Source organism: Drosophila serrata, unplaced genomic scaffold (assembly GCF_035046125.1).
Source record: "Drosophila serrata isolate PLE 108 unplaced genomic scaffold, ASM3504612v1 contig_245, whole genome shotgun sequence".
Lineage (NCBI taxonomy): Eukaryota > Metazoa > Arthropoda > Insecta > Diptera > Drosophilidae > Drosophila > Drosophila serrata.
The window spans coordinates 4,101,877-4,125,521 of record NW_028257143.1 but is presented as its reverse complement, the minus strand read 5'-3'; the positions used below and the strand labels follow the sequence as shown (position 1 = coordinate 4,125,521).

Below are 23,645 nucleotides of genomic sequence, written 5' to 3'. Positions count from 1 at the left end.
ATCCACTCCTTTGACTTCATATTTAGGCTTGGGACTAAGGGACTAGGGTTCATTTGCAATTACTTGAATGATTTCATGGTGAGGAATAATCTTGACAGCGGTAAATTCTATAGAGTAGCTAAAAACAATACTCCTCGACATTTCGCGAAATTAAATTAATTTAATCTTCACACCATGGTTCAGGCTATGGCCTAATTCATGTATTTCACTGGCCTATATGCACCGATATTTTAGCAAAAACTGCTATAAAATTAACAATTGGCACAAAAACAAATCCAGAGCGACAGTTTCCTGTTGATTACGGTGGCGCTTGATGAGGGTCAACAGTCATTGCTTGAAAACTCCTATTTGGCTGCCGAGCTACTGTCGGCTGCCCTTCTTGGCCGCACTGGCTGGGTGCACGTAGCTGGGGCAGTTGGCTGGGGCAGGCGGCTGACGATCGCTTGAATTATTTCTGCCCGCAGCTGCCTAGCCGGACTTCTCAGCGCCAATTCTGTTATGGGCCGGGAGACAGGTTCTAGGCCGCCCTAAAATAATTTCCGAGCCTCGTTAGGGTTACGTTCGAATATGGTTAATTTTACCAGAACTCACCCCTGCAGAGCGCCTCTTCTGAATATTTTCCTTTTGTTCCACTGACCGTGATTTAGCTCAGAAAGCGGTCTTGAATTCACTTGGCACTTAATTGCCTTTAAAAATCTCGTGACCGGCTCTAACCTCTTTGGCGTGGTTTGGCCAAAGGTAATATAAAATCGCACAACTTCACTGTCTGTAAGCTCGAATTGAAAAGAATGCACGAGGCGAACAGCGTTTCCTCTAGGGTTAAGCCGAACACCGTAAGCGTTTATCCGATCCCCATTAACGTCAATGCAGACCTACGTATTATCGGTATTCGTAATATGCAGACCTGCATATTATCGGTAAACAAAAATTCTTTTCTATGTTTATTGTAGTTTCGCAACCGAGTCATAGATGGCGCTTCATGTATTCAACACTCGTCCGTTACAACACCCCCCCGCTAACATCAGAATGGTGGTTAACCCATCAAGGCTGATCACGCCACAATCATTGGCGCAAATCCTTGGCGTGATAACGCCCCACAAGCCTGCCTTGAAGATCCTCGACATCGTAATACGAGTTTCCTAATATCTGTCGTATACGTGCCTTCACAAATGCCGGACCTAATTTGGCGTTATATCCTGTTTGAAAGCAACTTTGCCTAAAATTACGCCGGAAAACTTCTTGGCCAATGGAATACGAAACCACGCGCGATCTCAGATTGTAGCTTTCTCGATTTTTGACGTCCTGCTGTTTGGAAAGTTTAACTGCCTTATCATGAGCCAGCTCGCGAGAGTCCTCTCTGCTGAACGCGACTCCTCTATCTTGTAGCACTTGCAGAGATCTTAATAAGGCATAGGTTCCCCCGGAGGTCACCATATGTTGACCAAACACCATATAATATGGTGAGGTGCCAATAGCTGAATGGGTGGCTGACCTCAACGCACAGCAGATACTGCTAAGATTTTCAACCCAATCTCTCTGGTTGACGTCTATGTAGGAACGGATTGCGGTAATGATCGACCTGTTCACTCGCTCTGACGCATTTGCCTGAGGCGAATGAATGGCGGTAAGCTTATGGATAATCCGATGTTCTCTCAACAATTTTCGAAACAGCTCGGACTTAAATTGTGACCCATTGTCAGAAACAACTATCTCTGGAACCCCGCACAGATGAAACAGCTCTTCCCTTAAATACTTTACTACTATAGCCGCTTCAAGTTTCTTTACCGCTTTCACAAATACGAATTTTGAAAAATGATCCAAGACTATGAAAATCGCTACGTTTCCACTGCGCGAACGAGGGTATGGGCCTAAGAAGTCAATTTAAATCCTCTGAAAGAATCTTTGGGATTCTGGAGCAATTCCCATTGGAGGCCTTAAAGGACCATTTGGAGCCTTTGTCGACTTACAGGTCTCACAACTGCCGATATATGACTTTACATCAGCGACTAAACCTGGCCAGTAATAATAGCGGCGTATACGCTCGAGCGTCTTATGCACTCCTCCATGAGCTGAAAGTGGATGATCGTGCGCCTTTTTCAGCACGTCGCTTACCAACTGCAACGGAATCCATAGCTTCCATATGTACACATCGTGAAGTGGTTCGCCGGTAGAATGTTCTGAGCGCCGATAAACTAAATTATCCACTACCTTTAGGTCAGGAAATTTCGCACTGTTGGCCGTAACGCTCTCCCCCAGGCTCAAATATTCTTGGCTTCGGAAATTTTCTGACGTGATGTCGACTAGCAAGCCATTGGAGGCATCTATGCTCGCTATTTCATCATCGTTCATTCTTGACAGTGCGTCAGGAACAACATTGAGTAAGCCTCGACGATGTTCGATTGTGAATCTGAACGCCTGTAACTTGAGGGCCCACCTTGCTAAACGCGAATTAAGATCAGTCTGAGACATTAACAATTTCAGAGAAGCATGATCTGTCACTATGGTGAAATCATGTCCCTCTACATATGGCCTAAACCGCTTGACGCTCACTATTGCTGCTAAACACTCTTGCTCAGTTACGGAGTAGTTTTTCTGAGCTTGTTTAGCTTTTTGGAAACAAAAGCGATGGGGTACTCATCGCCCTCTGGCGTCTTTTGGACTAGCTCACCACCTACACCACTTTTGCTTGCATCACAGTGTATGTTGAAAGGCTTTGAAAAGTCCGGGCTTCTAAGGACTGGTGCTGAGCATAGAATGCGTTTCAGTTGTGTGAAAGCCTGCTGCCCATCCTCAGTCATGGTAAATCTCCTTCTTGCTTTCAGAAAATCGGTCAATGGTGCAGATACCGTGGCAAAATTATCTATAAACTTGCGGTACCAGCCCGCCATACCCAAAAAGCTTCTCAAACTCTTTAGAGTCTTGGGTATTGGAAACTTTTCAATTGCTGCCACTTTCTCTGGGTCTGTACGTATGACACCTTCACCAATAATTTGACCTAAATATCGCACTTGTTGCACACAGAACTGACTCTTTTTGACATTGATTGTCAATCCAGCCGCCCGAATACATTCGGAAACTGTTTTCAACACGCGTAAGTGGTCTTCAAAGTTTTCCGAAACAAGCAAAAGGTCATCGAAGTATATAAACACCTCATTTCTCAATGAAGCAGGAATTACTTTATCCATTAATCGTGACATGGTTTGACCTGCGTTGCAGAGGCCAAATGGCATCACATTAAACTGGTAAAGGGGACGCCCAGGTATTGTAAATGCTGTCTTATCCCTGGATGCAGGATCTAACGGGATCTGCCAGAATGCATCCTTAAGGTCGGGGCTACTAATATAAACAGCTTTTGGCAAACGGCTCAGAATGCCGTCAATTTGGGGAAGTGGGTACGCGTCCTTGGCGATCACCGCGTTTACTTTCCGGCTGTCGAGACACAACCTGACCTTTCCAGGCTTTTGCACTAATACAACTGGTGAAGACCAGGCGCTGTCTGACTCCTCTATGACGCCGAGCTGTAACATACGGTCGACCTCACTGTATAACAGCTTCTCTACGGCTGGCGAAACTGGGAAGTGGCGCTGTTTTATGGGCTTCGCGTCACCGACATCAATATGATGCGATAGAAGACTAGTTTTGCCTAAGCCGGAGATTAAAAACGACGGGAATTGATCTATTACTTTCTTTAATGCGTTTGTCTGTTCTTCAGTTAGATTGTGAGCACTGAGCTCTGAGACTTGGATGTCTGGAGGTAATAATTCAAATAGATTCCAGAAATCTATACCTAAGTAGAGGTTTTGTTTTAAAGAAGGAACTATAAACAACTAAATTGACTTAATTACTCCATTATACTCTATATTTGATCTAATGCTACCTACTATGCTTTGCTTGCTGCCATCGGCAGTAGAAATATTGTTAAAAACACGTTTAATTGGAACATCACTTGCAAGGATTTCCTGTGCAAACTGCCCTCCTAAGCAGCTCATTGATGCGCCTGTATCCATAAGACCTTTAATTCTCCTGTTCAGAATTACCACCGTTGTATATGGTCGACGATCCTTACAACTGTTGCGAAGCGCATTTAGGTCTCTTGTAACTTTCCAGAACCTTTTCAGCCTAGTTGTATTTCGCGATTTTTCGTTAGTTCTAGAGTTAGAATAACTTGCCTTCTTACTGCTATTATTTGTCAGACCAACTCTCTGGCGCCAACCCTCTTCAGGAGTAACCTCAGGAAGAACGGGAGCCTGGTGATGCCTGTGCGTAACAGAATCTATTGTATCTCGTTTTCGGTGGACGTGGACTGCGTCTTTTGAACACCCCGAGAGCGAGGAACTTGGGTGTTCTGCTGGATGTTTTTTAAACATCTTTGGCATGAAGGTTTATAAGTGTTGCGTGCCCCGCACCCATAACAAAATACCTTTCGGGGAGCCGTGCAGTCTTGGTACCTATGTCCTTCCTTTCTGCAATTCCAGCAGATTAGCGACACGGCTTCAACAGTACCTTCCTCATCGACGAAAAATTCAGATTCGCTGTACTTATTATCCCCGTCGAGAAGCTCGGAGACATGGCTTTTAAACGGAGAGCCTTTTTTGTAAATTTGGTCTCGCTTCACTTTCTCCAAGAAGCACTCTCGACGCCTACAAATCTCGCGAAGTCGGGAAATCGAATCCGTCTGAATATTTAAGATTTCGTGTCTTATTTCCGGGCGTAAATTTCGACGTAAAATTTTTACTAATGCCTTTTCACCCAACGGACAATCCAAACTATCAGTCAGCTGGACAACTGCATCATAAAACGAGTCAAAGTTTTCGTTTTCTTTTTGTTTGCGATCTCTTATAAGCTCGCGAATGTCCACATCGGTTCTTGTATCCCTGAACTGGCGACGAAGTGCAAAACATAACTCGTCCCATCGAACAACTTGCACCGACTTGTGATATCGCCAATAGAAGTCGTCTGCTTTGCCCTCAAACAAAGCACTTGCGTTGCCACACAAGATACCAAAGTTTTCACCTTAGGTTTGGTGAGTTAACGCCTGCACCCTGTAGATAAAATTATCTATGCTGATTCCCCCAGCAGATCCACTAAAACGGAGTTTCCAACCATTCATAATATGCGAAACTTTGTCTGGTCTCTGTGAAAGTTCTGATAAATTTGATCCCGGTGACAAGTTCACATGCCCAGTATCTCGCATTGAAGTTGGCTGTCCTGTCTCTAAGCCAAGAAGCTGATCCATAGAGGGGCTGGCATTGGCAGCTCTACGAAATGGTCCTTGTGAAGGTCTGCTTGCCAAATTAGCTTCGATTAATATGGTCATCTTTTCAGACAATTGTGTCAGCAGCTCATTTTGCATACCTCTAACAGCCTCAGTCACGATACTGTGAACGTCTTCACGCCCACTCAATCGAGCTTGACTTGAATCTTCCGCACCCATATTAACCTGACTGTTGTCTTCGTATTGCAAATTCACGAGCCTGTTTTGGTGTCTTGTATTTCGTGAGACACTACTATCAGTTCTAATTAAAGGTTCCCCAGGACAAACCGCTTTGCAGGTGGGACAGCTCTTCTTACTTGTCAAGTGATTTTTCATGCACTTTTTGTGGAAACTGTGAACGCATTTTTTTTTATACAAATCGCTTTCAGAAATATGTGTCTTGCATAATATACAGACCTGGGATGACCCAGAAGCCTCTTCACCATCTGAATGATCTAACCCCATTTTAAAGAAACCAAAATGCTAAAAATAAATACTATAGAATCGAAAAAGATAAAATCACAAGCAAATAGCTTGTATTATAAAAGATAGATGTACTTCTAAATCATACACTCCATTACTGATCGAGAGCTCATCTATCAAGCTCTTGTTGAAACTTATCGCTTAAAAGATTTTTTGAAAGACAAAAGAAATGAAAGGAAAATTGTGTTCAGGCAAGCCTACTGAGTGAACCGGAAGCCAAAAGGCGGTCAATCCGAAGTATGAAAACTTTACTTCCAGATTGCATTCCAAAACCCATTGCACTTCAACTGATCCACTTTTTTTTATTTTCATCTATTTATTTATTTATTTATTTTTTTTAAATCCGTGGCCAGACTTACTTTTTTTTTGTGTTTTCCCATAAAGTAATCTGGATTCGTAAGCGGACGACTGACCTACGCTAGTTTACTTCGAATCTGTGGCCAGAGCTACTTCTTGAAGTAACCATCTGCATTCCAATACAGAAAACTGGTGCTTCAACTAGGTAGCAATCATTAAACTGTTAGACTTGGTTCATTGACATTCATTTTAGAATTTATCAATTTTGAAATTCCTACCCGCTTAACTTTCAGTGAATGAACTTTTAATAGGTTTAGGAGTCAGCTTGCTCTCACTCTTCATCCGTGGTCAGACGCCTACTATTCTAAAATATATACAAGCGCTGCATTCCTATTCGTCTGAATGTACAGAGGGCTGACTAAAGAATATCAAAAGTTAGAATTGAAAATTTTGAGAAAATAGAAAAGGATATTTATGCTTATTAGCGAGTCAAATTGTACAGTGGAACTAATACGTTAGGAAATGTTGGTGATTTTGTTTAGAATTTTTCCGTGACCTAACCCTTAAGTCGGTCTCACACCTTGGAAGAATCATTAAGAATTCCCTTTCGGTTCTTCGAATAGTTACGCTATACAGTTTGGCCTCACACGTTGGGCGCCATAATTATTAAGATATTATTATAATTATTCCTGTAACGAATAACGTAGAGCTGGTGGTATTCCCGACTGTTAGCCTGCACGCAAATATATCCGGCTCTGTCTCGTCAGCAAGTGTCGTGGTGTTCATATGTGCTACAGTCATTGGGGCTCTTGGGTAATCTTTAATAACTAAAAATTGCGTGCTAAATCAAGAAAATTAACTAACCGGAAAGAGGAATAAGCATAGGCGACAGACAGACAGAAGTATAGAAAGAAGAATCCTTTCAGCGAATAGCTTTCGCACCTGCAGATGTTATTGAGGTGTTTCATGCCCACCCTGCCATGGTCAATATCATCCCGTAAATATTTATAATTGACCCCTTGATTCCAAGAGCTTTCACGACGACCTCCCGATCAGCATGGAGTTAAAAGTATTGCTTACTCAATCATAATAATTAGTTTATTAACATACATATATATTAGTATCTAAAACCAAGCTTTAAAATTTTAATTACTAAATATGTACAGTATTACTAGTAATATATTAGCTAAAAATAAAATATTATAATGATAATTCATAACAGCATAGATGACAGTTTTTTTTTTTTCAATTTCATTCATCAATATTTATGCTCAATTTAACTGTCGATTTAAAACGGAGGAGAGGCAGATAGTATATGTCTTAATTATTTAAATGTGTTTCGTTCAAATGATTTTCTTAAGTGCATGCATGATAATTCCTTTTCATTCAATATTCAATACTTAAATAAAGCTATTTTGTATTTTTATTATTTCATGCTGCCAACGGGTATATCATACGGGTGAACAGGGATTATAGTGTGTCTATATCAGATAAATATTTGGGAACGCTCACCATACTTTTATTTATCCATCGATGAAAGCGCTTCCATTTGATGGCAGTGTAGCTGAAAGTAAAATATAAGCCCAAAAACAACAAACACAATATTTTCCTTATCTGAGCCCGAAGATATGCAAGATTTCTCTATGCGTGCATTTTCTCTACTTATGTTTTTGCTTTTTGTTTGTTTACAAACTCATCAACACACTGCTCCTCTATTCCACTTGATCGACATTATTAAAAACTTCGTACTGATTTTAACTTTATCTTTTACCGTTTAAATAATAGAAGTAAGAACTCTTAATTTTTAATTGGAAAACCTACTACAACTAATATTACTTAAGTATTTTCTTAGCTAATTATATCCACTCCTTTGACTTCATATTTAGGCTTGGGACTAGGGTTCATTTGCAATTACTTGAATGATTTCATGGTGAGGAATAATCTTGACAGCGGTAAATTCTATAGAGTAGCTAAAAACAATACTCCTCGACATTTCGCGAAATTAAATTAATTTAATCTTCACACCATGGTTCAGGCTATGGCCTAATTCATGTATTTCACTGGCCTATATGCACCGATATTTTAGCAAAAACTGCTATAAAATTAACAATTGGCACAAAAACAAATCCAGAGCGACAGTTTCCTGTTGATTACGGTGGCGCTTGATGAGGGTCAACAGTCATTGCTTGAAAACTCCTATTTGGCTGCCGAGCTACTGTCGGCTGCCCTTCTTGGCCGCACTGGCTGGGTGCACGTAGCTGGGGCAGTTGGCTGGGGCAGGCGGCTGACGATCGCTTGAATTATTTCTGCCCGCAGCTGCCTAGCCGGACTTCTCAGCGTCAATTCTGTTATGGGCCGGGAGACAGGTTCTAGGCCGCCCTAAAATAATTTCCGAGCCTCGTTAGGGTTACGTTCGAATATGGTTAATTTTACCAGAACTCACCCCTGCAGAGCGCCTCTTCTGAATATTTTCCTTCTGTTCCACTGACCGTGATTTAGCTCAGAAAGCGGTCTTGAATTCACTTGGCACTTAATTGCCTTTAAAAATTTCGTGACCGGCTCTAACCTCTTTGGCGTGGTTTGGCCAAAGGTAATATAAAATCGCACAACTTCACTGTCTGCAAGCTCGAATTGAAAAGAACGCACGAGGCGAACAGCGTTTCCTCTAGGGTTAAGCCGAACACCGTAAGCGTTTATCCGATCCCCATTAACGTCAATGCAGACCTACTTATTATCGGTATTCGTATTATGCAGACCTGCATATTATCGGTAAACAAAAATGCATTTCTATGTTTATTGTAGTTTCGCAACCGAGTCATAGATGGCGCTTCATGTATTCAACACTCGTCCGTTACATATGTGAGATGTGAGAGTTAATGCATTGTTGTTTTGTTTTTTATTAAAGACTGTTTTTTGTCATTTGTAAATCCATCTTATTTTTTGTTAATTTTTTTCATGTCTAACCGTTTTTTAACCAAAACATGAGAACTAATCAAAATTCAAATTCGTTCGCAAATAACAACGCAATTTCAGTATCTCATCTTATAATCTACCCCAATCTAATATGTTAACAAGAAAGGAAGCTAACTTCGGCATGCCGAAGTTTATATACCCTTGCAGATAGAACTTCGATGACTAGGAATCTATACAATATAAAATATATATATTAAAGTTAAAAAACAATGAAGTAATACCTGCTTTCATTTTATTCACCTATACATATTATATTTTCAGTTTTACATTCACAGATTTGCATTTTTGCTCCACATCTAACGATCGTTTGTATGGCACCTATGTGATATAGTCGTCCGATTTTCATAAAATTTGACACAAAATTTAAGACTGATAAAATATGGCTATATCTCAAATTTAATGAAAATCTGCTGAAAACTGAAAACGTTATAGTTTTTAATTGTATTCATTTTTTGATCGTTCCTATGGCAGCTATGTGATATAGCAGTCCGGATTTTATACCCTTGCAGGGTATTAAAATTTCAGTCAGAAGTTTGCATCGCAGTGAAGGAGGCACCTCCGACCATATAAAGTATACATATTCTTGATCAGGATCTACAGCCGAGTCGATCTAGCCATGTCCGTCTGTCCTTCTGTCCTTTTGTCCTTCTGTCCGTCTGTCCTTCTGTCCTTCTGTCCGTCTGTCCGTTTCTACGCAATCTAGTCTCTCAGTTTTAAAGCTATCTGAATGAAACTTTGCAGTTAGTCTTCTATATACTCTCACTCGTATATAAGTCGGAACGGGCCAGATCGGACGACTATATCATATAGCTGCCATAGGAATGATCGGATAATTTTTACAAAAAAAATTATAACATTTTTAGTTTTCAACAGAATTGGATCAAATTTGAGATATGTTAAAAACTTAAAATGTTATACTTTTTTATTGAATTAATTTCTCGATCGTTCCTATGGGAGCTATATAGTCGTCCAATTTTCATAAAACTTTACACAAAATTGTAGAATAATATGAAATGGCTATATCTCAAATTTGATCAAATTCTGTTGAAAACTAAAAATATTATAATTTTTCTTGTAAAAATTTTCCGATCATTCCTAAGGCAGCTATATGATATAGTCGTCCGATCCGGCCCGTTCCGACATATATACGAGTGAGAGTATATAGAAGACTAACTGCAAAGTTTCATTCAGATAGCTTCAAATCTGAGAGACTAGTTTGCGTAGAAACGGACAGACAGGCAGACGGACATGGCTAGATCGACTCGGCTTTTGATCCTGATCAAGAATATATAGTGACATATTCACAAATTCTGTTATGTTCCAAGAAATATGAATCTGCAGCGTAAGCGATCCCACGCTGAACCAATGTAAACAATCCACATCCGGAGCAAGCAATGCTCCTTCTCAATAACATAAATAATTCTTCAATCAATATCCCAAGCGGGCGATCTCGCTCCCCAACTTTTGTAAACAAAGGGCAGTAGAAGTAAGATTTTTGTCACAATAATTTAGTCTTAAGCTGAGATCATTTGAATAAAGACGTGAAGCGGAATATTCGTTTTATTAATTCAACTTAGCGTTGTCCTTAGTCAACTGACGGGACATTAGTTCGACTCACAAAACAGAAACACTTCACTATATATAATTAATATAGTCGGAGGTGCCTCCTTCACTGCGTTGCAAACTTCTGACTGAAATTATAATACCCTGCAAGGGTATAAAAACAAATATGCTTATCAAGAACATATATTGCAAACTTCTGACTAAAATTGTAGCACCCTATACGAATTTTCAATAGCAGGAATCTTTAAAATCACATTTATTCGAAAGTGGTTTTAATCGAATAATTATATTGTACAATATTGGCAAAAATGTATTTTGAAAAATTGTCTTGAACCAGCTTTTCAGCTACTCAAAATAAGTTGGTCTCGTCGTCTTTTATTTTTGCTGTAAATTAGTGTTATTATTTGTGGTGTTATATTTATAGTTGCGGAGCAATGGCTCTTTATTTTTCAAAATGCAAATGATAATTGAATACAATATAACAACTTTAATTTAACAAAGTCGACTCACAGCGGCCAAGCCAGCTGTGTACGAACATCCGGTCCAATGCTGGATTATAAATTTAGCTGAAGTTATATTACAAACTTGAATCAACGGCTCTGGGCGGTTGACTTGTGTTAACTTACATATTTAATATACAATCAATTAGGTAACTTAAACTATTTATTTAAGCTTAATGAGAAGAAGATTCAAATAATATTTTCTTTTAATATTTTTAGGTTAGAGTATGTTCTCTTTTTCCTAAGCCGAGCTGTTGATCAACTTAACTAATATATAATTGAACTAACTTCACACTCTATTGGAAAATTAAACATAATTTATTTTTCTGAAACAAAAACTGTAAATAAGGCCATTTGCAATATTTATTGATCTTATCTTACAATTTTATTCGAAAGCCGCTGTTGATAGTTAACTTTACTTCACAAAAGTGACTTTATAATGATATTGAATTATACAAATAGAGCTAGATATAAGTATGTATGATCTGAGCTGCGCTAAAGATTATATAGGAAAGTGATATTTTCTTTATTTGTTTTAACTAACTTTAAATTATCCTAGCTTTATTGGGCTACTCCTTTTAGAGTTTCTTTAATGATATCCTCTTGAACACAACATTTAGTATTATAATTGTTTGTTGCATTGTAAGCAAAATGATATTAATAAGTACATCATTTTTGCGAATTATCTGTATATATGTATGTAAATTGTTATGTTATAAACCGGAAATGTTATCAGTCTAGTATAAAAATACCAACTGTTAAATATAGTGGAAAGCATTCATATGTTTGCGCTTAGCCTTTAAACAATTTCTCATAAACGACAGAAAAAAACATTTTTCAGGTGTTCTATTGTGTAGATCCAAGACATTAGCATATGACTTCTTTTTTAAGTGTATCAACAATTTTTTAGTCTTTAATGAATGTTTTAAGAGTTAAACCATTCTCCAGTTCTGAATATTTCAGAAGGTACTTTATCAATTTTGGATAAAATGATTGATTATTAATATAATTTTAAACAGATTTAACAGATTTGTTTAATTAGTATCTTTTTAAAGAACACTTTTTTGAAAAGTAAATGCTGACCAATGCTGAATTAGTACTTTACATGCAAATTTCATACCTAACAAACTTGTATTCGACCCGACATAAGTTAGAAGTTAAAACGGAAACAGGGGAATATTCTTACGTAAAAAAAATAAAGAGAAACATTATCTCTCTTGAATTCATCTCGTTTTCATTTATAAGTTTTTAGTTGTCATTTTTATACCCTTGCAGGGTATTATAATTTCAGTCAGAAGTTTGCAACGCAGTGAAGGAGGCATCTCCGACTATATAAAGTATATATATTCTTGATCAGGATCAGTAGCCGAGTCGATCTAGCCATGTCCGTCTGTCCGTTTCTACGCAACCTAGTCTCTCAGTTTTGTAGTTAGTCTTCTATATAATCTCACTCGTATATATGTCGGAACGGGCCTGATCGGACGACTATATCATATAGCTGCCATAGAAATGATCGGAAAATTTTTACAAAAAAAAACATTTTCCGTTTTCAACAGATTTTCATCAAATTTGAGGTATAGCCATTTTATATTAGTCTTAAATTTTGTGTCAAATTTTATGAAAATCGGACGACTATATGACCATACAAACGATCGTTAGATGTGGAGCAAAAATGCAAATCTGTGACTGTAAAACTGCAAATATAATATGTATAGGTGAGTGAAATGAAAGCAGGTTAATACCTGTGTTTTTTAACACAAATATATATAATTTATATTATATTCCTATTCATAGAAGTTCTATCTGCAAGGGTATATAAACTTCGACGAGCCGAAGTTAGCTTCCTTTCTTGTTCTTCTTAGTTTTAAACTTTTTCAGCTTTGCGTACAAAAGTATTATTTGTCAAATAAAGCGCCTTTTGTGACGGGATTTGATACCAATACCGGCATAAAGGTATTCCAATTTTGATTAGATATATGTAAGTGTTTTATGTGTATTATCTTCCAACGTAACGACAGAATACACTTCTGTCGTAAAGGCTTATATATAAAACTATTGTTTAACCTTTTTCTGATATGAGATATTGATGAAAAAGATGCTTAATGTAAGCATAAAAGAAAAACATTACTGGAGGCTTATACAGCGTTTATGTATGTATTTATGTATATAAAAAAAAGTCAACTCTCTGTAGAATACCAGGTAACGAAACGTTTCTAAATTTATTTAAGACGCAAACGTTTATTCGGTGTGTCAGGGAGGGAAATAACCAATGGGGAGGATTCAGCCGACTGATTATTTTATTATTTGGTGAATGGGGAGTCTGGGACAGCAATTAACAGATCCTGCGATTTTAAGCGTATAATTATATATAATTGCAAAACGTCTGTTTGGAAAATGTTGTTAGCTGAGATTAGACTGTTTAGCAATTAAGAATTAGCCGGAAAAAACGGGTCTTGATATTTTTGTCTGTAAAGTGTCAGCGGCAAGTGCGAGAGGAATTGGAATATCCGAGCTTTAATGTGTAACCATTCCAATTATCTGATTTAGCTCAAATGTTTAGAGTACATCCGCGCCGTTATATTTCCTAAATACTTAATTGTGTACTTTTACTGAACTTACTGAACTCAATAGTACAGCTGATACATAGATTACCGTTATTTTTGGGTAAAATACAAATACAGTCGAGTCCCGATAATTCGAAATGGCAAGGGGATCACATTTTTTTACGAATTAGACGGGAATTCGATTTATCGAGATTTCTATTTAACGGGGCTCAACAATGAAAGAGTCGAATAACCGGGGTTTTTACATTTCACATCATGTTTGCATATGTATTTAACTTTATTAAAATTAAACAAACATTATAAGTATGTACATTCATTTGTACGTTTTTCAAATTAAAGGAAAATTAAACAATAACATAAAATTAGAATAACAAAAAATTAAACAAATTAGCAGGAACATTAAATTATAAAAAACAAAAATTCAAGCCTTAAAAAATTAGCTGTCTGTAAAATCTAACAGTGCTTTAACTACAAAAAATTTCGCATTGCATTACGATTTATAAGAGGTTACGAAACAAAATTACGATTTATAAGAGATTCAACATTCTTTGCGTTGCGCCAAATAATACGAATTAACGAGGGGACCAAAATGTATGGAATTTTTACGAATTAACGAGTTTTTTTTCAAGGGGACAGAATTTTTTACGAATTACCGCGATTTTCGATTTAGCGTGGTACGAATTATAGGGACTCGACTGTACATATATAATACTTTTGTCACAAAATGTGGTAGTTAGTCTTAGCTCCAGCAGATTTCTGTTATTTCACACGGACCGACAGACGGATATACATTATCGATTTATAATACCGAAGTACCCTGGGCATCTGGTACTGAGGTCATGCCGCTTTAAAATCGCTCTGTATTTAACCTATATACACATATTGATCCATTGTATGTCAGCACTTTATAAGGTAAAATATATGACTATAACAAACTATATATTGATTTGTGTGCGTAAAGAGGTACAAGGGTATTGTAATTTAGTGAACAAGAACGTAGTTTTAGAGACTAATAGACTAGCGCTACCACATTTTGGTACCAACATTCATATCCTTTGCACAGATAAATTGAGTTTTTAATGTCATCCGAGAATATATGTAACAGACAAAAAACAAACATCTATGAATACCTCAAATAGACACATTTTTTATCACCATCACCATTATTTAAAGAACTACAGGTCTAAACCTAGCAAATTTGAATAACCTTCACAAATAAGAAAGACTATTTGGTATGCAAACTTTCAGAGTTTGCCCGTACTCTATTATACATACATATGGGCAATTTATTTTAATATTAGGAAGAAAATGTGCTTAGGACCTTATTTCATTTTGACATCTGGGGAAACTTATATCTCTTGATTTTGGGAAATAATTGACAAAGACAAAACTCATTTTTTGATTTCAGCCAAACGTGAACGAAGTTTTTTATGCAGGTATTTTAAATTGTAAGCACTTAAACGAAAAAGACACAAGATCATTTTTCTGCTTGTCTGCTTGTTACGTACATTCTCGGTGGGCACTGGGTATATGGGCATAAAATCGACGCCTGTTCAAGTTCAGGGCAAAAATGCTATACTTTTTACACCTCAAAAATAACGGCACCTCCAGTAACTTTCTTAATAATACAGGTCTTCGTAAACATATAAACAATTAAGGGCTATAATTTAATATTGTGTATAAGCGTCTTCAGATACCGATGATAAATATGTGTTATGTTACATAGTCAAATAAGAAGACGCATCGCATCACATACGAGTGCTCTCAATGCCACATCCCAACGCATCACTATAGTCCAGAATGTGGGGCGGCGAGGCACTACTGCAGCGGCTGCTTCTGTGTCGACCGCCACCGCATAAGTTGTCATTTGCCTTTAATCAACTTGGTGTAGTAGTGCGCAGGAGCAGCTCATCGTCGTCCATCTGGGCCAAGGCGGCGGGAGAGCCCACGTCGATAGTGGTCACTCGATTGCCGCCATCTGCCGCCGAAGGCAGCTTAATAAACTCGCTATCTGTGTGCACTGGCATGATGATACAGACGAAGCTCTGGCCTGATTGTGAATCCCGAGGATGAAGCGTCACAGGGTTAAACTTATCGCTCTGGCCCTCGGTGTAGGTCTGAAGGCGCTGAAAGATCTCGGGATAGTGCTTGCGAAGCAAGACCCCTCGCCGTGATAAGATATCCAGGATGTTGCAGAGAATCAGTTCCCGGTTTCCGTGCAGAGAGCGCTGGCCGGGGTTAAATGTGAGGATGAGGATCTCGGTACATTCAGGAACGGCCACAGCAGGCACTGACTGCGTTTGCCGCTGTGCCTGATCCTGTTGCTCCAGCGCGGCCAGTACCGCCTTGCAGAGCTTCAGTTTGGCGCAGCGGCTTACCAGCTGACGCTCCCATCGCACTGGTGCCTGTCCCATGCCTGGCGCTTCAGAGACTACGCATATGGCTACATAGATCAGCATCTTAGACTCCGGCTTATACTCTGTGCTGAGTTTAAGCAGTTCCGAGTACAGTTCCAGGCCCATTTCAGCTGGCATCAGGTCGGGCCAGCGCACGTAGGAGGCTTCGCCCATGCACTGAAACCCGTTCTTAATAAACCCTTCCGCAGCCTCGGCACTGCGAAAAAGCACTCGCACCACACCCCTTCCTTGAGAGAGACTGCCTTTTCGCGCCAACAGGCTGAGATGGCGTTGAGAGTCCAGATCGTCCTTGCAGGTGGCTAACACCTGGCGGCACAGGTTGGAGGCGCGCGAGTGCAGGCATGCCTTGCGATGCTTCTCCCAATGGGCTCGCCTACACTCGCGTGAACAATATAGATGGGAACAATTGTGGCACGACTTGAATAACTTCTTGGCGTCGCTGGGTGAGGCGCTCTGCTCGCATTTTGTGTTCCGGCAGCGGATCTGTAGTCTGGACCCGGAGCCCGGTCCCAGCGCTGATCCCAGCTCCCAGCTGACCTGATTGCTGCCTCCTGCTGTGTACGTATGCTGATTCTTGGATTCAGATTCGTCCAGCGAGACGCGTCGTATCCCAGAGTCATTTTGCCTCCTACTTGACTCTGCACCAATGGACTGCGACTGCTGCTGGGTAGCGAAATTCGATTGCGGTTGATCTTGGGACAACTTCTTTTGCTGGGGGGAGTCGCCCTCGCTGCGACGACGAAGTCGCTGCTGCTCAGACACAGAAAGCGCATCCAACTGTTGCCGACTAGCTGCGTTTTGTGCTGTGAAGAAGAGATCAGATTGGAATTAATAATTTCGAAAAGCAAGTCAAAAATAATAAAAACAAAGGGTTTGACTGCTATGTATATAATAACTTCGCAGGCTTAATCTCATGCTTCATACGAGAACTAAAAGTAATTTAAGATAGGGCTGCAAGTCTTGTAGTTTTCTTTCTCAGTGTAATTTCAATGTTTCATGTCACTATGCTACGAACCAAATACTAGAACAAAGTTTTTATGTTTACATGGAACATATTAAATAATATTTAAACTAAAAAAAGAATATAACCTAGCCCAAATAAAACACAGAACGATAAGTGTTCTTGATTTTGAACCGAAGCTTTGTGCACTGAACTTAGAGACAAACCCTTATACATATGTATGTAATATGTGATATCAGTATCCATTCAGCAACAAAATTTACGGCAATGTTTAAACACCTATGGCGTTACAAATAATATGACTAAAAATAGATTGCAATTAATTTAACTAATTTCTTCGCGGTCTAGAGTCAAATACGAAACTAGTTCGATTCATTCAATTTCAAAGAGCTCTACAATGTCTTAGGGCAAGCTTTGAATGTTTCTAATAGGACATTCGAAGCAGATTTTCAATTTCCCAGCTCATCGCCACCACGTGGACTACCATCCACTGTCATACATACATGATTTGTATCTCTCTGTTAAAAGTTTTTATTTGATCGAAATAGATCGATTTTAAATGAGCCGAAAAGTTATAGGGTGTATATATTTTTAAGTATCGAATTTAGCTACCAATTTTTATACCATTGAAGTCGGAAGTTTGAAGTTTGCAACGCAGTGAAGGAGTCACCTTGAACCATATAAAGTATATATATTCTTTATCAGCAGGTAGTCTTCTACATACTCTCACACGTATATATTTCGGAACAGGCCGGATCAGACGACTATATCATACAGCTACCATAGGAACGATCGGAACACGTTTAAAAAAATATATAACTTTTTCAGTTTTCAACAGAATTTTATTAAATTTGAGATATAGCCCTTGTGTATTATTTTAGAATTTCGGTTTTAATTTTATGAAAATCGGACGATTATGTTATATTATATAGTTGCCATACAAACAATTGTTGGGTATAGAGGAAAATGCAAAACTGTGAATGGAAAACTGTAAATAGTATGTATATAGGAGAAGGAAATGAAAGCAGGCATTACTTCATTGTTTTTTAGTATAAATATATATAATTTATATTGTATGATTTCCTAGTGATCGAAATGAGCTTCCTCTCTTGGTTTTGTTTAATTTATTCTCGGTCTGAAACGTCGACTTTCTCGAAACTTACATATCATTAAAAAAAAACTACTACTAACTACAATTCTTTCTATGCGACAAATCACTGTGACGGTAAGGCTTATGGGAAGCACGTCATCAACCAACTCATCAACCGCAAAACACAACTATACAACGCCGTAATAACAGCAAACGAGGTCGACTTAATCTCTAAGGGGAAGCTACATACTAGCCCCATGATCCAAAGAAGCGCGACTTGATTAACTTTGCTTTTGAAATCTATTATCGAATCACTCTTTTGGTCTACCTCTTTGATCTCCCACAACTTTCCAGACTGCTCAAGAAAACAGTTGATGCGTTAATGTCTGTTATGTCACACATAGATTGGGTCTGCCAAGTCCCCATATACCGATGACTGAAGCCGTTAGATTGATAACCCTAAAAGGCTTATAGATATCTTCACAGATCTTCAGCAGAAAATTGATGTAATTGATTAATGGCGCCATGTATTTTAATTTCAATTAAAAATACCACTCAACATCTGTTCTTAGAATTGAAACAAAAATAAATGGACCAGTGATGATTTGAAGGCTTATTGGGAATGTGTCAAATTTCAAAAATCATTACATAATCCCATACCTCGGAGTGGACGAGAATATGTTAAAAAACAAAAAGTTTATAAAAATTGGTCAATCATTTCCATGAGAGCCACTTGATATAAGTAGTGGTCGGATCAGATCTGTTTCGACATACCCAAATATGTAATACTCGCGCCAGAAAAAAGATTGTCTGTTTCGTTTAGAGAGATTTACGACTGCGAAACTTGTTTGTTATAGGCTAGATTGGCTCTGCTGTATATACTGGTCAAGGACATACATATGTGTACATATATTTTATGGGGTCGGAACGTGTTTCTTCGTATCATTGTGACTAAAATCATAATACCAGTAGCATGAGTCTAAAATGAAGTGACTAAAGAAACATTTCAAATTAAACGTATATCAAAGACGATTCCCAATATGCGATTCGTTAAATCTTAAAAGGCCATACACCATGATATACCTATTTCTTAAATCTTGATACGTAAGGGAAACTTTTCAGTGTTAAAAGTTCGACGGTTGTCGACCTATAACACACTTATTTTATTATATTTTGCCTGCAGCAAATTTGTTTATTTAATTCTTTTTAGCATATAATTTTCGTATTTTTTCAACGTATTCCCCTTTTGGATTATATGGAACATTAACTTACAGGTGCATACCTGTCGTCGTAGGCGCTGGTTGGGTACTGCTGCTGTTAGTGGTGCGGTAGCTGGTTTGGCTGGACGAAGAGTTAGCTGGGAGTCCTAAAAGCGAGGCAAGGACGTCTTCTAACGAAGCGCTGCTCAACGAGCGTTCGGGCGCTATTTTAGCAAATTGGTCGTTTTTCGTTAATTGGGCAAGCCAAGAATGGAAATGGTTGTAACAGTTTTCATTATATAAGATGGGGGCATGGTAAGTACACATTTATATATAAAAATAAAACACAATGATCAATGTGTTCAGGAATAAAACCTGTATTAAGTTTAAAATTACGCTGAGAAATGATTATTGTATGTGCATGTGAGTAAAATGGACTAATTGTTTAAAGTAAAGCATGAAATCGTAACTAAAGTATAATCGAAACTTTAATAAAAAGGGGGAAAACAAATAAGTTTGGACACAAATCGATTTTATTTTAGCCACCAAACGTGTAAGGAAAAACACGCATAGATACAATAAAAAATGAATAGGGAATTATCAATATAAATAAATATAAAAACATCTTCAGTTGTTCGTTGCTTAATAATAAATATAATATAGCACGGTTCGGTTTTAGGTTGTGATCTACCGGATTAGTATTTATAGTATTCTTGAATTTATCTAGTTTTAAAAACCAAGCCTAAAATAGAAAATTCCAAAATGATGAAACATATACATATGTTATAAATAGGTATATTAACTTTTGTAGCTTATTTCAGTTTTGATGCTAGTGACAAGAATGACAATGAAAGGCTTATGGTTCCATAAGCATTCATGTTGACAGAAAAATACGGAAACTAATACAAATAAGTATAATAAGAATAATACAATATATCATTTTAGACCAATGAGTTTTTTATTCAACTAAAAATTAAATTAAAAAATTTCATAAAATTATGAAACACTACGTTTGACAAAATTAAGATACATAGGTCAAACCGGTATTTCGAAGCATTTTACCAATTCCTTTTTATGAAATTTAAATGCATTGCACTTTGCACCAACATTGCCGATTAATAAATTACATAGTACAATAACTACGAATTAAAAAAAAATAATTTTAACGGAAATTGTGTAATCGTCCGTGCGGGACGTTGTGTGCCATAAACATATGCAAATGTAATTCCGCATTATAGCGATTGTCATAATAAAAAATATATTTACATATGTTTGAGTGTGTTTGTGGCTGTTTCTAAAAAATAAAATAACTAAGCACGCATCGCTACGGGTACATCTAAGAGTATAACTACAGCTACTTGGTGCTCCGCGACTTGTCAGATATAAATGGTGGACTCACCGCCACCGCCGCCGACACGGCTGAGTCCGTTCATGCGAAGTGGCGGCTGTCCCGCGGCGTTCACCGGCGATAGACCGCCATCCATATGTGGGTTGTGCGTGGGAAGCTGCTGGGGATTCTGCTGCTGAGCTTGGGCTGATGAGGGCGGGCTGCGGTCTATGTCGGGGGTCTGGGGCGAATCCAGGGGTCGGGTGCCGACGAAGCTGCTCTCCAGCCAGCACTTCCTGCGGAACAGAACAAAGAGCGATAATGCGGAGATGGTATTAATTGGTTGTCCACAGTAAAACCTTTGACACAAAATTGTTAGATTAATCAATAACTGACGTTACTGCGCCATTTGCAAACAAAAGCATCGCCTTGCGGCAGTCCATTTTTTTTTAGTTTTGTCAGTAACCGTTGCGAAAATTTATTTTGGTTATCGTTTCTCACTATGTAGACCCAGAAGTAGCTCCAGGAATGGAGTCTTTCTATTTGTATGTATTGTATTGCTTTTAGTTTATGTAATTCACTTAAAACTCCGAGCACTGCGCTGATGACCTAAGCTCAAAGAACAAGAACAGACGTTCAACACGAATGAAAACAGATGCGAACGAAAAATGGCAGAGACCGAAAGGGACGTTGGGTGGCCAACGGATTAGGGAGAGAGAAAGCCGTCTGATTGCTATAGCGAGGCAGCTCGTGTCGGCCTTTTGGCCGGGCTAAAAATAAAAATTGAATGGAATTGTAGATAATAGCTAAAGCTCTAAAGTATATATATATCAGAACGCTATTGTATTGATTTTTAATTGCCTTCCCACCCCTGATTACCTTATTTTTCTGGTACTTTTGAGTCCAACTGAAATTACCAAATAACTATATATAAATTAATAATTTTGCCACCCCACATGAGCAGGTACATTTTAAAGCAAATACCGATTTGCAAGCCATTTGTTTCCCCTTAAATTTTCAAACTAAGTCCCCACTAAGACATTTCTTATTTCATCCGGACTCCGTGGCAAATAATTTTCGGTATAGTTTCTTTGTTTCACAGAAATCATCGATAAATAAAAGTTATTTTTTCACGTTCGGGTACATTTTTAGAGGATAGAAAATCGATTTTTTTTAAGATAAGTTAAATGGCTGTAAGTCGGTAAAACAAAACATGAAATGAAGCTGTAATTGCGTAGCTTTTAATTGGATAATTCAATCGATGAAATAAGAAGAAAGGAAACTATCTTTGGTAGGTATTTATTTCAAATAAAATTAATCAATTAAAAGGTATTGTATTATGAAAGGGTGTGACTTTTGAAAATTCGACTGGTTTAAGATAAATGTTTTTATTGGCGCTGTTTAGTTTGAAAAACAAAACCCCCAGTTGAATCACAATTCGATCGTCCTATAAAATGATTTCAAGAATTTCAAGATTTAGTCGGCTCTTTCCGAATGAAAAAATGTTCTGTAAACATACGTTATCTATGGGTCCTTTTATCGTCAAACTTTCTGTTCGTGTGATAAAAAAAATCTCAGATCTTTTGTATGAAATAGCTTTCATAAAATTAAAATCGAATTTCTGGAGAAATTGATCTGGAAAAGTGTGTTATGTTGACAGTAGACAATTGAAATGGCTATACCTAGCGTTAGATAGAATACTAATTTCTTTTTGCAGAAAGCACAAGAACCTTTTACCTTAGTTATTAATACTTTTTAGGGTAACGCACAGCCAAACAGGATAGTACCATACTATGTTAGTTATATATGTACATATGTTAGCAACATGGAACGTTTTCTAGACGATCAACCCAACCTGAGGGTGTCTTACCTTTGGAAAAGCTTGTGATCGGGTTTGGTTTCAAAATTTTCTGGTGCAGTTGATAACGGTGCATTTTGGGATGTGTACTTTTAAAGATAGCTGCGAGGTGTATATTTGCCAAAGAAGAAAGTTAAAATGAATAATCTGATCTAAGTGGAACATGTATTCCAAACTAAGGGCAGATAAAGGGCTAGGACAACACCTACACATTAATGTGTAGACAGGAGCTTGAGATAGGTGATCGGACAACGGCAATATAAACATAGCTAGTACTCGATATATTTCTGTATATTTTATTCAGCTCTGTGCAACGCGCTGAAAGCCGTTGCCTACCTCGAATTTGGACTGACTGATCGGCTGTTCTGATGCTGAGCTTGCTGTTGCTGCTGGTCGTTGACGAAATGCACAATGGCGGAGGTCACCTCCTTGATTGAGCTCTGGATGTCCGGCGCCTCGTGACGTTGGGGTCGTGGTCCATTTGGCGTTGATGTGGGGGACGGTAAGGTGCGTTGTGCCAGCAGAGAGTTTGCCAGACTGAAAGAAGATAAAAATCGAATTAAGGGCAATCTTCTGCATTTTCTTGTATTTATACTAATTAATTATATTAATGACTAATTATTCTAAGATAAAATTGACTAATATTTAACTAGCTCATTTATATGGTCCCTCTAGGGATCTGAGCCTAAAGCCTAGCAGAATAAATAATGAATATGCTTAAAATACAATTATAATTCCTCAATATACATATGTATGTATTCTGTGTACGACATTTTCGATGAAAATAAGAACGTTTTCCACAGATGCATTGACCAATCGCTTCTACATCAGATATGAAAATCTCCCGATTAAAAAAATTGTAAATCTAAAAAATGTATACGTTTTAAGTTATATGAGTATTTTTATTTTTTCTACTTTATAATATATATAGTTTTTTAAAATTATATGTAAAGCTTTTGTCAATTATGTTCTCCAATATCTAAGGCCAAGAAATGGAAAAGTGCTTAGGGAATATCATAAAATAAATATCTGATCTAAGTAAATGCTGATATATTAATAAAATATTTGCAATATACTAGAAGCGTATAAAACAAACTAGTACCTCAGCTTTGAATCGAGCCGACATACTTTCTTTCTATTTTTAGTCGTATGTATATAA

General features: G+C 38.0%; 1 protein-coding gene across 7 annotated transcripts in view; it reads right to left on the bottom strand.

The window, feature by feature from the left end:
* Nucleotides 1–10,973: 10,973 nt before the first annotated feature.
* LOC110185133 (uncharacterized) overlaps nucleotides 10,974–23,645 on the bottom strand; it is a 49,745-nt gene continuing 37,073 nt past the window's right edge. For 3 of the 7 annotated variants that reach the window (XM_086832161.1, XM_020953830.2, XM_086832162.1), the window contains exons 6-9: nucleotides 22,823–23,023; nucleotides 20,701–20,924; nucleotides 19,385–19,525; nucleotides 10,974–16,854 (exon numbers count right to left, since the gene is read on the bottom strand). In XM_086832161.1, the coding sequence (XP_086688287.1) occupies nucleotides 15,512–16,854; nucleotides 19,385–19,525; nucleotides 20,701–20,924; nucleotides 22,823–23,023 (1,909 nt within the window). In that variant the 3' untranslated portion in view covers nucleotides 10,974–15,511. Of the gene's footprint in view, nucleotides 16,855–19,374; nucleotides 19,526–19,812; nucleotides 20,925–22,498; nucleotides 22,589–22,822; nucleotides 23,024–23,645 lie in introns of those variants that run through there. The other 4 variants (XM_086832164.1, XM_086832163.1, XR_015271510.1 and 1 more) reach the window with 4 other exon arrangements.